Raw genomic sequence first — 16,891 nt, 5'->3', positions numbered from 1 at the left:
TTAGTCTTTGAAGAACTATTGAATATTCTAATGTACTCAAACATTCTGCATATACCCAACTTATCAAAAGCTTCTCATCCATTCTGGTTTAGAAAGGAAAATAAAGACATCTCCCATCAATTGCAGTTATCTGTAGACAGCAACCTTTTCAAGTCTTTCACAGCAGCTTCTAACTCTGATTTAGCAGCAGGCTATTTTTCAGTGGAAGCACAAGATACTTCTTTCCAGCAGAGAAGCAAGAGTGTACTGGAGCCAGCCCTACCGCCTGTACTGAATTGTTAATATATGAAGGCTATCATTGCACATCAGAGCCCAGCATCTGTCTCAGGCAAAATCTGCTCGCACCCAGAGCTAGCACAAACCCCATTCTACCTGCAAGTGCTACTTGAGGACACAGTTTCAATGGTAGTTCTGTGTGTATGGGTGGAGATATTAATATCCAGTTTCTCTCTGATGAGATTATATAAAAAACACAAGATGTTTCACAGCAGTCCAAGTCACTCCTTTTTCTTGCACTAACAAGGATAAGGTTGAATCATTCTAATACACCCTTTGGAATACTATGACATAAGTCTGATAAGGTACCAACCCAAACTACAAGATTCCATTGAAAGACACCGAAAGGCACGATCAACACACACACTCCTCTAAAGCCACTATTTTGATACTGTTTCAAAAAACATGCAGAACAGGATCAATATGTATACTTTGTAATGGACACTTTTTATTGAACCTGATGAACTGGAATGCTGCTGTTAAATGAAAACCTGAGAAAAGCAGAAACAAAACTTCAGAACAGAGACACTGCTGTTGGCATAACAGAACGGGAATGTGAACGTACACAGCCTGAACAAGTTCAATAATTAGACAGTTCTCAGGAATAAGCAGCAGTATTTCTGACAGGTATGACTCCACCCTAAAGTACCTCTTTTAAATTAATCTGATTAACCATTAAAGTTCCAATATGGGTCACTACCAGAAATAATGAAGTACAGACTTGGACAAAGTTCGTCTGTCGCTTTGTGAAACAGAAGAGTCATCTCAGTGAGAAATTCCAGGGCAGACTTCTAATCAAACTGTGGAATTTAGACTGGGAAACCTGTGGAGATCCATGCAGCTCCTAAGCAGACATTCTCCCTCATCTCTCCAGGATAATGTTTCCTTTTTCCTCTGCCTCCTCTCTCTAGACTGGAGAAAAGAAAGAGACGCATTGTGAAGACTGGAACAGCTTAGTTATAGGGTCTCTTTTCAGACTTGGTGTAGGTGCTATTGGAAGCTTCCTTCCACAGCAGGTTTTGCTCCATCCACTAACTTCAGCAGCTGTACACACTGCTAGAGAGCTTTCATTCTAGTTAAATACTGAGGTACTCAAACAGAACCACAAAGAAAAGCGATTCTTGAGCTTTGTGCTTACAGCTCCCCTTAACAGGATTCTTGAGCATCCACACACAATATGTGTAAACTTTTGTTGAGTAAGGGGAACATCCTGGTTTGATCAGTATTGCTCCTGGTTATGAGAAGCAGACAGCTAAAGTTACATATTTGCACTGTAAATCCAGAGCACTGAGATAGCAGCTTCTGATGCAAAGGGTGAGTCTCTTCAAGAATATGTATTTACCATCAACTTTACAGTTGTTCCTAACAGCCTTACAGGCTTTTGCATGCTCCTACTGCCATTTCAAGTTCTAGCTCCTACAGCACCTGCAGATCCAGTGAAGTGCAGTAAATAAGACTTATGTTTTTCTGCTTTACTGTAACTACAGAAAAAACTAGAAACAAGAAAAAACTGAGGCCAAGAGACTCAATTCAGTGTGTGTGTGTGCGAGGAAAATCACTTTCGTCACACTTCAGAGTTCTAACACTTGTGTCAAAAAAAAATAGGACACAAGCCCAGAGGTCAGCTTTCTCTTCTTGGCTCTGTCATCTGCTGCCCACTTGTTTCAAGAGAGCCACCTTGGTATCTCAGGTTGCCCTCTCCCATTTATTTTTAACAGATGAGGAAAACAGCCACCTACCTCAAAGAGCCAAGAATTAGTCAACACTGGAAAGCACCAGGCTGCCTGCAGACACCTATGAAACGGAAACTTCAAGAAGCTGGGACACAGCCTTTTTTCAAAGCAGAAGTCTCTGCCCTAACGTTTGAAACCTCTCTTTTCCTGTTCTTTTTGCAAGTTCATACGCCACAATTGTAATGGCATGTGAAAGACCCCTTGACCTTCAGGGCAAGTGACTGTAATAGCAGATTGCAGACACTGTTCCCTCATTAAAGACATAAAAATGCCAAGAGTGACCTAAGCCTCTTTCTTGTTTGCTCAGACACACCTTATGCAAAGGCCTACCAGAAAATGAGCATATTTCTTTGTAAGTTAAGAAAGAATTACTACCAAAAGCGGCTACAACAGAAGCAGCCTCAGATGCAGTTGTACACCACAGCACAAACCCAAGGCATCAAACACCATGTTGCTACTGGCTTCCCTGTTAGCTGTCACTTGATGAATTAGGAATAACCCACCAAATTCAACTGGCAACTGAGGTGCCCAATCATCAAACCTTTAATTTTACTCTTTAGAGAAAGACTGATGAAACAGATGATACTGTGGAAAGAAACAACTGACTTCTCTGAGATTAAACACCCTCTACTGAATAAAAAGTATCTGAAGGAAGTCACACAATCAATCATCTGATAGGTCATTCTAGAAACAAGAACACCAAAGCATCTCACTTATTTTACCACAGAAAATATAACTTACAACAACGTACCAGTGTCCAGTAAAATAAACACCTGCCCCATGACCATGTCCCAGAACTGACTTCTCAGGACAAGTAACTGTGAAACTTGAAAGATCCTCTTAACAACTCTAACTTAATAAAGCTACTTTAAGGCAAGCAAAGTAACAGTCAAGACTATTAGATCTGCGTGGTTTGCATGCACGTTTTCATCTTTCAGTACTTACATGCATGGTTCTACCTCCACACCGTTTGAAGCTTTTATCCTTTTTTAGGCAAGACAAAAAAGCTCTACAGCTTACCTCCTTCAAACCCAGACCTAGTAACCCTATTTTCAACCAGCTGAAGTCTTTCAACACCCTACTCTTCAGCTGAATCTTGGTAAGGCTTTTAAATTCACTTAGAACTACAACCAGTCTGATCAAAGGGAACCGCCAGCACTTTCCTGAACATGAGTCACAGACCCCGATATAATCAAATTCTTTGGGAAGTTTAGGCCCTAAACTTTCCTAAACACAGAGGATTTTTACCGTAGCACACTTCCGTAGCTTCCCTTCCACCCATACAAAACAAACAGACCCCAAGGAATTTAAGCAGGGGGGCAGAAACAAACCCCTTCAGGTAGCAGTCCCTCAGCCTCACCCAGGCTGCTCAAAGCTCCTTCTCAAGCCTAAACGCCACCACCATAATGCAGCAACTGTTCAGAGGAGTAGGGGCACCGTTTTATCCCCCTCACGACGGCAACAGAGAGAAGTTTCCCGTCCCTCCCGGAGCCCGCCGCACTGACCGGTGTGGTGGGGAGGCCCGGTCGCCGCCGGGCCCGCCCGAGCAGCGTTTCCCCGCCCGGGTCAGGGCGGGCCGCCCGGCTCCAGGCCTCGGCCGTGTGGCGCACTCAGTAAAGCGCTCGCCCTCCGCCTGCCGCCCGGGCTCCCACCGCTCGGGGCAGAGAGGAAACGCGCCCCGTGCCCCTCCGGGACACCGCAGGGACGGGGGAGGCCAGGGACAGCCCCTCGGCTCGCCCCGGAGCCCTTCCGTTGCTCCGGGGGCTCTCTCCTCTCTGCCCCGGGCCCGGCAGCCCTTTGTTCCGGTCGGCGCCTCCGCTGGAGAACCCCAACGAAGGACCGCGGGGCCGTGCCTCAGCGGGGGAGGAGAGGCCGAGTGCCCGCTCCCTAACTTTTGTGAGGGCCGCGGTGCGGAAGAAGCCCGGAGCCCCGGGGGAAGGCGGGCCCAGGCCCCTCGGCAACCCCCCCCCCCCCCGGTCCCGCGGCGGGCGGAGGCCGCGGCCCCCCCGGTGCTGAGTCACCCCGTGGCGGGGCTGCGCCCCCTCCCCGCGCCCCGCAGACAATGGCGAGGGCGGGCCGTGCCCCGGCCCCGCACCGTGATGTTGCAGTGGATGGTGAGCGGCGGCGGCGGCTGCGGGCCGGAGCCCGGCGGCGGCGGCAGGAGCACGAACTGGCAGTGGAGCTCGTCCAGCTTCCAGGAGACGATGCGGAAGCGCTCGTGGTCCTTGTCGAAGATGGACTCGAGGAACTTCAGCTCGGCCTTGAGCCCTGACACCGACATCCTGGCCTCATCTCCGGGCCCGGGCCTGCGCCGCCTCGCCCGCTCTGCCGCCGCTTCCCTCCGCCTCAGCCCGGCCCGACCCTGGCCCCGGCCGCGCCTGCGGGGCGGAAGATGGCGGGGGGGGGGGGGGGGGGTGCCGGGGCAGCCCCAGCCGGCGGCGGGACGGCGAGCGCGGTGGCAGCTCCCTTTGTACCGGCCTCCTGCACCCACTCGCTCGCTTAAAAGGGCAACAGCGCAGCCCGCAACCCCCTTCCCTTCCCCTTCCTCCCCGGAGGGCTGGGCCAGGCCCGCCGCCGCCCCGCCCTCGCCCAGCCCTCCTCTAGGGACACAGGCAGAGGGGACGCACCGGGCCAGCCCCTCGCCCCGCCCCGCTCCGCCCCGCGGCCGCCCTTGGTCAGCGCCGCCACCGCCCCGGCTGCCCCGACCCCTGCCCAGGCACCGGCGCCCCCGGGGCCGGGCAGCAGCGCCCGCTTCCCCGCGGTGTTCCTCCTCCTCCTCCTCCTCCTCCTCCTCCTCCTCCTCCTCCTCCTCCTCCTCGGTGCTCCTGCCCTGCCGCGCTGTTAGATTGTGCCGAGCAAAAACTGGCGCTTGGGTTCGCACTTGTCACCCCCGAGTCCTGCCAGCCCTCCTCGAGGTCTGCCAACGCAAACCAGCAGCGCCTGCCCCACATTCCGGACGGATCGGTGCAAGTAAAACTTGGTGTCGATCGTTGCAGGCTGGAAAACAGCAACGCAGAGGCGAAAAAAAAATGTGTTAGTGTTGCATTTAGGCTCCTCTCTAATTGTGCATTTTACCCCCAGAAAAAGCACCGCAAAGCATGAAAGCAGAGTAAAGTGAACACTTGCTACGTTCAGGGAGCAAGAGGTGCTGCCTCTATTTCTACCAATTCCTGACGCTAGAAAAATCATCTCTGCACCTTCATTTGTCCCTTTCCATCTTAGTTTTGCCTGTAGACAGCTGACAGCTCCTTGGGAACACATGGCATAAAGAGAGCACTGTGATACCAGTTGCAGTTTCTTGTTTCCCAACCAGCTCTTAATTAATGCATTACACACATGCACAAACCTGGAACAGAGAATTGACTTTTTTTTCAACATTGATATTTTATATAAATCTTTAATTCCAGAGAAACTGGCAGCACTTCACAAAGCACAAGCTGAATCTTGTCAAGTGGTGAGAACTCTAATCTTGATCCAGAAACACAGTTATGCACATTCCCAACTCTGAGCATATGGAGTCAGTCTTACTGATCTGTGGGCTTGAAACCTCCTATCTTTCCATCCCAGAGAGCTGCAAAGAACACAGCTACAAAAGCCAGGAAGGGTTGGCAGTGGTTAAATACTCTGAATGAAAGATACCAGAAAGGCCATGGAGGTGAAAGATCTGTTTTTTCAGGTATCATTTGAAAGACTCCCATTATACAGTGTGTGCAACTCACCTTTCCTAGAAGGGCTGAGCTGCATGTTGGCTCAGACTGCATGGCCTGCAAAGTGAAGACAGAGTGGATATGGCTTATCTGTCGATGCATTAACAGGCAGGGTCAAGACCTTTCAGGGACAAAAGAAGATAATAAGGGCAAAACAGCTACAAATTAACAGCAGAAAATTATAACTAATCCTTTTAGAAAGGGAGGGCCCACAAGAGCCTTTCTATTGGAACACCAGAGACAAAACTAAACAAATCAGACTTTGCCAGGCGTTACATGATGCGATGCATGAAACAACAGGGGAATGAATTTGGTGACTCAGCCCTATCTCCCTCACACGACAGGATTTTGGCCTAGAATGCCTCTCTGCAGTAGATAGGTGGGTAGGCTGAGCAAGTTCAAACTGCACCGTTTGTCATATCTTACCAGAACTGCCACTATCACTGCCTCTGGACTCCCATCCTCCTTGTCTTCTCATTCTCATGCGTCTTCCCTTTCCTCTGGCTCTCTGTTGACTGTGACACCCCATTTTTTGGCAGCTGATAAGTGCATGTGTGCTGGCTGAGGACACCTTGCCTGCATTAGCTGGCCAGCTTGTTGAATGCACAAGAACTTCTCTCATGCACCCAGCGATCCCAACATCATGGTGTCTCCTGACCCCCTAGGAGGCCAAACTAATTGCTTCATTGGCCAAGTGTGTCCTGAAAGCCATATATTGCTTAAGTCTGGTCTAGAACTGTTCCCAGCTCCTTCAGTCCGCCTTTTTGTTGCAGGCTTCAAGAAGCAACATGCAGCTGCACAGCCACCACTCCTCTAAATTCTGTTTCGCTTCTCTGTGTTTAGTAGGCATTGTGCAAGCTGTGAGTTCATTTCTGTGATAAGACCTTAAGAACACATTGGGCCTGCCTCACTCCCTGGAATAGAGAGGCTGCTTCAGAGGTGTAAAGAGTAGCTTGTCATGTCTGACTCATTCCTGTTTCTTCCTTCAGGGACTTGCTATGGGGCTTTGACACGAATCTCGTGTTGGTCTCAAGATGACTCAGGAAATCCTCAGTCTCCCAAGACAAAACAAATGCACATGGAAAGACTTGACATATCTGGGTAATAAAGGAAATGAGTCCTGGTAAAGACCCTCAGGAGCATGTATCAGATTCCAGCCATTACAAATGCTTTTAAGTTCCCTTGATCCATATTGCATGTTAGCAGCATTTCTTTTTTCTACTTTTCTTCCTGCATGTACACCTTCAACATCATGGGAACCTTCCTCTGTCATACAGCTAGATTTCCTCTTCCATGGATCCGAACTTTGGCCAAACCTCTCTGTTACGAAGATAACAGGCCTTCGTAACCTTCTCTGTTTCTTTTTGCCTCCCTTTCATTGAAATATAACAAGTTTTGTAACTTAACTGAAACCCTCGGAAAACACCCAGCAGATTCCTCATTGCTTTGGGGGGGTAAAACTGGCAGGAAAAAAAAGGAGGCAAACAGTTCAGACCAAAATTTTCCTTCCCATTAGCATTTACTGCCAGTCCTGCCTCAAGCTAGCCATGTTCCTGGTGAGACAGAAAGCCAGCAGCAACGGGTGAAGGGACTCGAAGGAAAGATGAGCTCAGGATGAGCCACTAAGAAGGAAATGAACAAAGACATAGGATAGATGTGCTTTGATGATAGTAAGGCTTGTTTGGAGCTTAAAGAAATGACGTTCCAGAGCACAGATGAATTTCAGTTTATATTAGTCCTTTTCTTCCTGTGAACGCCCTTTCCATGTCTGCTGTATTCCCAGCTCTACCACTGAGTGAATCTCCCGGTACATTCAGTCAAGTGTTTGTGCCTAGCAGAGGGCCGATTTGTTTCTCTGAGAAGAGTTTACGGGTTTGGTTTTTGACCTCACTTCTCTCATTTGCAGCCTAGCCCTTAGAAAGGGTCCTTCTCTTTAATTCTGATGTCACTTTCCTGAGAGAAATGGCCGGCACCAAAGAAGCAACTGTGATTTTAGAACTAAGAAAGGCACAGAGCTTTTGTAATCTTGAACCTCAGCAGAAAGAGAAAGCAAAAGGGATAAGATTAATGAGATGGGAGGAAGTGTAAATTACTTTTAGTGACAGATGATGCAGTTTGATAATAGCTGATCCTGGGGTCGAACAGACGCTTAAACTTTTTTCCACAGGTAGCAACACAAACTCAGACTAGAAAAGACAAATAGCACCTGATACCCATGAAGAGAAGGATAAGGCAGGAAACTTACCTGAAGCCTTGGGCAAAGGCAGAAAGACTCAAGAGGATCCTGCTTTTCCGAGATACAACCCAAGCAGTCCTGCTCACCAAAGACAGGCTTCCACATCAACTTCTAAGCTCACAGCATCAAAATCATTGCTACCATAATGAAGTCACTTTCAAAGCATTTTAGAAAAGCCATACATCAGTGCACAAAAGCTGATGAAATGGCTAGACAATGCAGCTTCAAGCAGCATGGCATGCACGCATGCACTGGACATGGGATTGCTTAGTCCCTCACTTACTTTACTTTTAAAGGCTTCAACAGTTAAGGAATGGCATTTCAGAACAAACGTATCCCAGAGCAGCTTTGGACAGATAGTGATACTGTTGCCCAGACATTCAGGGACAGGGGTCAAGGAGGTGTCTACTCAAATACTATGGCCATGAGTTTGACACTAAAATGTAAAACATACTAATACGACTACTACTACTAATAATAAAACAAGTAGCATGGCTTTACCTAGGATAGACAAAGAGCAGTTTCTAGTTACAATTCTTCCAAGTCCATCCCTATGGCTACCAGCATATGAGTCAAATACGTCCCTTCTTTAGCGTGGTTTTGCTCAGCCACTGAAGTGTTTGCAATCCTATACAGGAAAAAGCAATAACCTTCCAGTGAAGATTTGATTTTGCTTGTGGATTTGTAGTTCTGGCTATTTTTATATCTATTACTGGACAATGTACATTTCAGAACAGTCAAAAGCTGAATGTGTCTGCAAAGTGAGGTTAACAGTATGTTTTTGTTCCATATGAAAGTTGTGGGAATTAATTCATTAGCAGAAAGGTGCCACAGGAAAGGAAAGCAAAGCCATGCTAATCACAGGCTTGCAATGCTGCAGAGGGGGATTAGAATCCACTGTGCAAACACATCAGAAACCAAACTCCTTGTGCATATTTAAAATGCAGAGGGAGGGAATATGCCTAGTGTTCTGCTTTATGGCTCGTATAGCTTCTTAAAGACACATGAAAAGCACATCTATGAAAGCAAGAGGGAACCATGCAGCCAAATCTGAGGCATGGCATGATTTTAATAAAATAACAGAATAAGGCAGAGAATAAAGGAAAATTTGATACCATTTTTTCAAATCAAGGGATGGGGCAAGTGGTAGCTGCATGGAGCACTGTTCAGAACATGATAACACACCATCCTTGGACTCCCTAGGATTTCCACTCCTTCCTTGGGATCCATAGAGTCATAAGCCTTACAGGGCTCAGCAAGCTTATCTTCCCTTGCCATCACAGAAGCTTAAAAGGGATATACAGGAGCAGAGGTCAGATGCCAGGCTCAGTCCCGCTAAATAGATTTCTGGCTGGAGGAGGAGACAGGGAAATAGATCCCTAGGTCAAGTACTCACAGTGCTGAGATGCAATCTTAATCACAGCTGAATACACAGCTCCTTCATCTCCTTACTATTTTCTTACTTTGACAGCCAGTGGTCTGTACTTAAAACATCAGCACAGGGCATCTGAGTTGGCAAGCACTGAGATGAACTGAGCAGCTCACAGTTATTGTTTCAGATTCTGCAAGCACAGCCAGACATCCCTGCATCACTTAGCCTGGAAAACACAAAACAAACGCATCTCAGCAACCACACCAGCCAGGGCTTCCCATTTACTCCTACTGCTTTTTGTAGGTGGGTTTCAATTTTGGGCAATACTCCCTGTTCAAATCCTCAACAGACTGGCTCAAACACTAGCCCTACCAGTATCACACCAAAATAGGCACAGGATGCAGCCTCATTTTATAGGTGAGATATTTCAGATACATTGAGAGGCAGTGTTATTGCTGAACTGGGTGTATAGACAGCCCTAGAAAATGACCATGATCTAGCACTACAGTAACTTAATTCCTGACCCACACTTGGAGGAGTCTCTACCAAAGTTATACAAGGAGCTGGAGTCAGTGCTGAGATTTGTCATGTTTATGCTGTTGTCAACAGAATCCAGGTGTCTGAGAAGAGGAAAGACACCTCAAGTCTGGGACCAGTTCTACAGAGGCCCTGTTTACAGCCTTGTAGGCTGTAAGTCACAACTGCCGTGTTGAATCCTACCCTAACACCCTCCTTGCCCAAGGCAAGCAGGCAAAGCAGCACAGGAGCTATCACAGCCTGTACTTGGGGTGTTGTCCATCCCTCTGTGCTGAGAAAGCTCGCAGGGGACACACAGCAAAGGGGAGGAAGGAGGCTCAGGGCACACAGTCCCTGGAGAAGCAGCACCAAAGGTGGCACATCCATTTGAGCTGATGCTAAAAGATTTATAGGGATCAGTTCACCTCAGATCTTCACTTGCTCCCTCGTACACATCATAAGCACTTTTTTCTCCCTATCACCACAACAGGACAGGCTGTGCTTTACCAAGGTCACATTGTACTCACAAGAATGAAAATACTGGTGAGGAAAATCAGTGCATTTCAATCATTTTCTGATTTGGAGGTCACAGGAGTCCATAGGCACAGGTCAAGATCTGCCAAACTCTGGTATTGGATTTGGCTTTTTACCACACTCTGCATCTAGTAACTTTTAAATATCTCACACACAAAATCAAGTCTGGTAGGTACAGAGCACTGGAAAAAAAAAAAGTGGTGAAATGCATCTGGAAAACAAACCCATGTATCTTTATGGGTGACAGAAGGACAGAAAACGAGCCCAATTTTGTCCATTATAAAGATGACTTGAAGAAGCAGAGTTGCCTAAGAAAGAGCCACAGAAAGCAGCAGCCTTGGAGAATCAAATACAAGACCAAACCTCAGAAAAGAATGATGCCAGCAATCGCCATTCTGTAAATCTGACTCTTTTCCTGCCAGAAACAGATTCTAAGCACAAAAAACCACTGAAAAAATTGAAGGGTAACAGACCCACAAGCAGTTATATTTGCCCTGGAGTCTATAAAGAAGGGAACCTCTTATAGATTTACAACATCAGCGAGTAAAAGGCAAGTTGCAGAATCAACATACTTGGCTTTAAACAAATATTTGAAAGACTGAATCACAAAAGTCCAAATCTAACATTAAATCTCACCTCTCCTGACACAACAATACCCACATAACTTGGGAACTGGCTTAAGAACTGTGAACAAGGAATAAAAAATAACAAACTACTGAGCAGGGAAAGGTACTTAGAATGTTTAAATTGCATCATGGTAGTGCTGTGTTAAGAGCTGAGATCAAGCTTTTGACAGTGATCTAGAAGAGATGATCACCGATGACATTACCAGATGACAGTCATTTTGAATAACAATGAGGACAAGGGAATCATTCCAAGAGCTGAATAAAATTCAGAAATGGTAATAAACAACAACCCTCCAATCCTAGACCTGGCTTGCACTCACTTTAGCTCCAGGCACAACACAGAGCACCTCCAAACAACACTGCATCTGTGTGACACCTACAAGAATGCAGAGTATGGTAATATGCTATTTATCTGGCTTGAAGAACCAGTCTCATATAAACACTTTAACTAAAGGATAGTTTAAATAGGGATACACTAGATTCCCACAGGGACATGAGGGGAGGAACATGGCTGGGGGGAATCAGTTAAAGAATCTTTATCATTACCTCCCTACATCAGCACGTATTTGTATCATATAACCAATGGTACAGGTAGTTGCACACCCCTTCATTTGTGTTCCGGCTCCCAAAACCTGCAGGCTGCAAGCACTAAATACAGGGAGAGGGATTATTTAGCGATGATATTCAGAGGTTATCAATGGGGATATGAGGATTTAAGCAAGAAAGATGAAATTAAACCAGGAAGAAGAGAACGTAACCTGAATGTTGGCCCAAAGCTTCCTGCCACCGTGAGGTAAGAAACTCCAGAAATCCCCGAGGAATTGATGCTGTAGTGCTGAAGACCTGCCAGGCGTGGCCACCAACAGGGAGACAAGGGTGGCCCAAGGAGGGCACAATGGGGAAGGGCAAGGGAAAAAGGCCTTTACTTCATGGTTGCAAGGTAAGCTGCATAAGGTGAGCTGTAGGAAAGAAAACCTGATTCGAGACTGCTTAGAAACCTCCTCTGACCCAGATGTCTCAAAGAGCAGAGTCTCGCCTCCCTGCTAACCCAGTTTTAATTTCTCTTGCGATCCCGGCAGCACCAACAGCCCTGGCAAGGCTGGGCTCAGCGAGGGGTTCTGGCAGGTCCTTCAGTGAGCACACACCACCACCTAGTGCCGAGCGGGTCTGCTGCAGGGAGAGCAATGCAAAGCGGCGTTCCTGCTTTGGGACTTCGGTCCCCGCACCGGCAGGGGAGAAGAAGCCCGTACACAGCGGGGCTGGAGGGTTTCCTCGGTTTGTGTGCCGGAGGGGAGAGAAAAGCCTCTGTAATGTGGACAGCCCGCAAGGTGAAAGAATGGATGTCGATAAAAGAGGCAGTGGCGCCTTTTTTGTGCTCTGCTGCTGTTTTCAAGCATTCAGGACAGTAAATCCTATTTTATTCATTGCCTAAAATGGGCTGCAGGGAACACAGTGAAACAGTACGATTTCCTAGACTCAGATGAGCCATGTAAAAGCTCAGCATGAGCCCTTTAAGTACAAAAGAGAGAAGTGCTTTACTCTCCCTTTCCCCTCTCTTGTTCTCACCTTGATAACTGGCATGGACTTAAATTAATTTATACAGCAATATTAACTCAAACAAGTAATCTGGGAAGCTGCCCCTCTCTGGGTGGTTGTTGGTGAAAACGGCCAACCATAAATTCTCATTCATTCTTCATGGCAATCATGCTGTTTAATAAAATGTTTTCACAGATCTGATTCTCTCTGTCCTGTACTCTAGAATCAGCAAAATCAACCACACACTCCTTGATTTACCTTTGTGGTTCTTCGAAGGCTTATACCTTGTACCTTCCTCTCCAGGCAAGGAGATCAGCCAGCAATGTTTTCAAACCCTTTTTCAAACCCTTTTTCCATTCACAGAGTTTTAACTTTTTCCAAGACAAGCTTTTAGAAACACAGTCATTTACCAGCCAGCGGAGCTCGGGAAGCAGCAGCAAGATTTGTCCACAAGCATTCTCTAAATTGAAAGAGAATTGTGACTTGGCCACATTTATTAACCACCTGCCTTCACTTCCACAAAAGTGCCTGCCTTTGGGATCTCATTGTTTTTCTGCTGGCAGAAAGCATCATAAATGCACTGAATTCAGTGTTAATACCACCTTCCTCTGTTGAAGATCTGCAGGACGTGTCTCCTTGGCACAAACACAAATTAGACACAAGTGTATAACTTTCTAGAACAGCTGTTACAGTTGTGGGTAGGTCCAGTTATCAACTACTGAAATTCATCAAAAGCATTAACTTCTAATGGACCCGGTGTTCCTGAATTCATACTTCCCGCTACTTTATTAACCAAATAGGCCAGCCAGAGCAATAGCAATAGCTCATGGGACCAACAAATATGAACTATAAACTGGGAATACAAAGACTAAACCACCTGTCCAATCGTGATAAGCAGCCCATTGAGCTCCAGTAGAAGCCTGCTCAAGCCCAGCAAGCTCTGGTGAGGCCGTTTCTGAAAGGTGACATTTAGTCACTGAAGTACCACCTTGAGTACTTGGTTTGTAGCATGATCTGGGCAACAAGGACAAGGTCTGAGTCTTAAAAATATAAAATGCCATGGAAGCAGCTACAGTAAAATAGTTATTTAATTTGAAAGCATGAATGCTTGTGTTGGACTGAAATTCTGATCAGACATCTCTGTTTTCTAGAGTCATTACAAAAATTCTCATTATACAATCAATAGAATTAAAAGACACCCACTGTCCCAAGTACTGGAAGGCATTATGAAAAGCATTGTTATACTGCTTTTTCAGGTTTCAGAAGCAGAGCCACTGATGGGACCTAATCAAGCATTCAGTTTCCAATGTCTCTTAAAAATCTTCTATTTGGACTCTTCAGACCATTGCTTTACTGGTCATTGCTCTGCTTGTGAAACATGCACGCTGCTGTGGCTTTACTAAAGCAACCAGAAGATTTTACTGGGCCACATCACTCTCACATAGGAAAAAATGAAAGTGTAGGTTTTGCTCTAAGATATACAAGCACTGCCATAGAAACAATTGGCATTTAAGCACCTTCTTTATATCAAAAGCAAATGCTCAAGTGTTTCGCTGGATCAAGAGCTCTAAGTCTTAGTGATGCCATGGTTTCCATGACAACTAAGTGTGACATTACATGAAGGATTATGATTTAAAGGAACACTATTACATCTGGCCTTTTCAACCGATGTGGTCCTAGTTTACCCTGTGCATACCTTGTATATAAATCTGTGTATAAATCTGCCTGTCTCTGATGAATCACAGAGCCCACAACCAGAAGGGGAAGGCCTCAGTAGACCAGGCTGAAAGTGAGGGAGGAACACTGCTCCACACTCTATTCCTGCAGATTCCATGGAGAAAAAATGAGTGCAGACCCAGGGCTGCACTATCCCTTCAGGCACAGGTGCAGCCCAGGAGCTTACTGAGAGCTGAGGGATGCTGCAGCTGCAATGCAAGAAACCAGGAGCCAGGTAGAGAGTGGCAGGGCAGGCCCTGTGCGCTCACACTCCCTCCTTCAGAGCCCTCACAGCCCTGGTGCTGGTCCCTGCACCCACAGCCTGTCCTATGGAGTTGGCTCCATTATCCTGCTGAAGACTTGAGTGCCTGTGAAACTGCTGACAAAACTCCAGTACAAGCAGGTCTCATGTGCACAATATCCTTCCTCCATCCCAGAAGTGATCTCTGCTGGTTTGCTGCTCCTCTCAGCCCTGAAGACTGCACCCTTGCTCCACTCCACCCTTGCTTTCTGATTAACTCATTCTCCATTTGGCTCAGTTGTGAGCATGTTGGATCTCTTGGAGGCGGACTGCAGCTAGTTGCATGGTCCTCGGTGGTCTCTACATGCATAATCAGAAAAGTATTTTCACCCCCTGGGAGCAGGTGCCAAAAGCAAATACATACGGCTTAGCACTGAAAGCTACCCCAGACTAGCTAGTTTGGAATAGGGTAGAAAATGCCCAAGAAATAAACTCTCTCACTGTCCTTGGTGTAATAACAGCAGACTGCTTTTTAACTCCCACATGCAGACCTCCAGCAGCCAGCTGGCTGCAGCATGTTCTCATATGCTGTTGCCTACATTCATCTCAGCTAGTTACAACCCTTTTGGGTAGGAATATTGTCTTTCCCAGCTCACTGTCTCATTCTGAGAGAGCAGTCTGCGTTCAGGACACACCGATTCACCGGCTGCTTTTGCAGGCAAATGAGAGCCAGAGCTGCAAATTTGTTCAATGGCCCTTTAAAGTGCATGGCTGGCTCTGTAGCAAACAGCTCCCTTTAGATTAGAATAAATGCTTTACCAGGGAGATTAGTGCCACTGTACTTGTGAAGTCATGATATTCCTTACAAACTAAATCAGGGACTATAAATAGACAGCACATCTTCCATCCTATGAGATTATGAGCTTCTTCCTTACAAAACAGATGAGCTCACTGAGAGATAATTTTGTGATAGCCAGATAGCTCCACCATAAGATTGAACCCATCATCGTTAGCCCAATTAAAGCTCCTTTTTATACCAGTAAAATAACTGATGCACTGATAAACTGCCTGAGCTTGTTACTGCAATATCCACAGCTGCTCTGCACACATCCATGTAATCAATACAGCACACTAAAAGGTTTCTAAATGAGTTAACTCTTCCAGGAACCAGCCGGGTTTCTGAGGGACTCTTTGCTTATGAGATCTCATGCTTTTTGTTCTATGCTCCTTTTATTTACAGAGGTATTAAGTCCAATCAGGAGCTGATCACACACACTTGAGCAGAGCACAGCATGAATGTCACAAGCTATTACTGTAATAGAAGTTGAGCAAGAGAACCTGGCCTTGAGGCTACTTTCCCCATATAAAAAAGTACTTAACCTAGCCTGCCTCCCTCTGACAGAACTAGGTTAAGGAGTGACTATCTGCAGTTACATTGGCAGAGCACCACCTACCATGAGGGATGGGAGAAGGGTAGGCAAAGACAGTAAGCTCATACTCCAGCTCAGCAGTAGCCAGAACAGCATCTCCCAGAATAGCCTCAGCAACATGCTCAAAAGGGCCTATTTTGCCCCCACGATAAGCTGCACGCCATCAGTTAACACAAACTGGACCTCTAGTGTCCCTGTTCTTTGGTGGCTTTGTCCCCACTTATCCTGCTGCAGGCACAAGCAACTGTGCAGCTCTCAGGGCAGCTGAGAACTGAATTCTTGTTTAAAGGGTGAGGCTGTAGCTGGGATCATCAAGTTCCTGCCCTGCTTCCTGGGATAGATTAGAAACATTACTCACCTACAAACCTTTTTGAATCCAGTACTTGGTTTTCTTGTATTTGCTGCATTTTGCATATAGGTTTTCTAGCAGCTGCAGATACCCATGCAAAGGCAATCACTCCTACACGATGCCTGCAGCATTACGTGAGAACTTCACAGCATGAAATGCAACTGCCACATCTCTGAAAGTCAACTCCAGGAGGCAGCCACGTACCAAGCAATAGTGCTGGGCGCTGTTGCATTAGAGGAGCTACAGGGGTTTCCCATACACACACACACACACACATACACACACACTTAAAAGTAGTCTTCACATGCTTATAGCCTATTAGATGGGCTAGGCAATGAATTCTTGACCTAAACAAAGCTTTTCACCTGTTCGTTGCTGTCTGCTGCTGATGCTGCTCACTAAAAATGCAAAAAGCCAAGTCTGCATTTCCCGTGCTGAAACACAAACCTCTAATGAGTTCATTTTGAGTAGTGCCTCAAAGACCAGACAGAGATAATAGTAGGCTCCATAGTTTTAAATAACTTGCCAAAATCCTCTTGGGAGAGAAAATAGCATACATTTGTAGAGGGGGTCCCATCTGTCTGAATTTCTAATTTGTTATTTTTAAGCTAAGACAGCT

General features: G+C 46.4%; 1 protein-coding gene and 1 long non-coding RNA gene across 4 annotated transcripts in view; both read right to left on the bottom strand.

The window, feature by feature from the left end:
* Positions 1-4,568, bottom strand: part of UBE2Q2 (ubiquitin conjugating enzyme E2 Q2) — a 48,482-nt gene extending 43,914 nt beyond the window's left edge. Inside the window, exon 1 of one of the 3 annotated variants that reach the window (XM_061447265.1) lies at positions 4,105-4,568. In XM_061447265.1, coding sequence (XP_061303249.1) covers positions 4,105-4,290 — 186 coding nt within the window. In that variant the 5' untranslated portion in view covers positions 4,291-4,568. The remainder of the gene's footprint in view (positions 1-4,104) is intronic. The other 2 variants (XM_061447263.1, XM_061447264.1) reach the window with 2 other exon arrangements.
* Positions 4,569-4,840: 272 nt separating this feature from the next.
* LOC133265695 (uncharacterized) overlaps positions 4,841-16,891 on the bottom strand; it is a 68,508-nt gene continuing 56,457 nt past the window's right edge. Inside the window, exon 4 of the long non-coding RNA XR_009742086.1 lies at positions 4,841-5,006. This is a non-coding gene — a long non-coding RNA (uncharacterized LOC133265695). The remainder of the gene's footprint in view (positions 5,007-16,891) is intronic.

Source organism: Pezoporus flaviventris, unplaced genomic scaffold (genome assembly GCF_033815535.1).
Source record: "Pezoporus flaviventris isolate CSIRO_AGI_PZ_B2104156 unplaced genomic scaffold, CSIRO_AGI_Pfla_v1 ptg000006l, whole genome shotgun sequence".
NCBI classification, from domain to species: Eukaryota; Metazoa; Chordata; class Aves; order Psittaciformes; family Psittacidae; genus Pezoporus; species Pezoporus flaviventris.
Note: the sequence above shows the minus strand (reverse complement) of the source record. Positions and strands in the feature narration are given on the sequence as shown.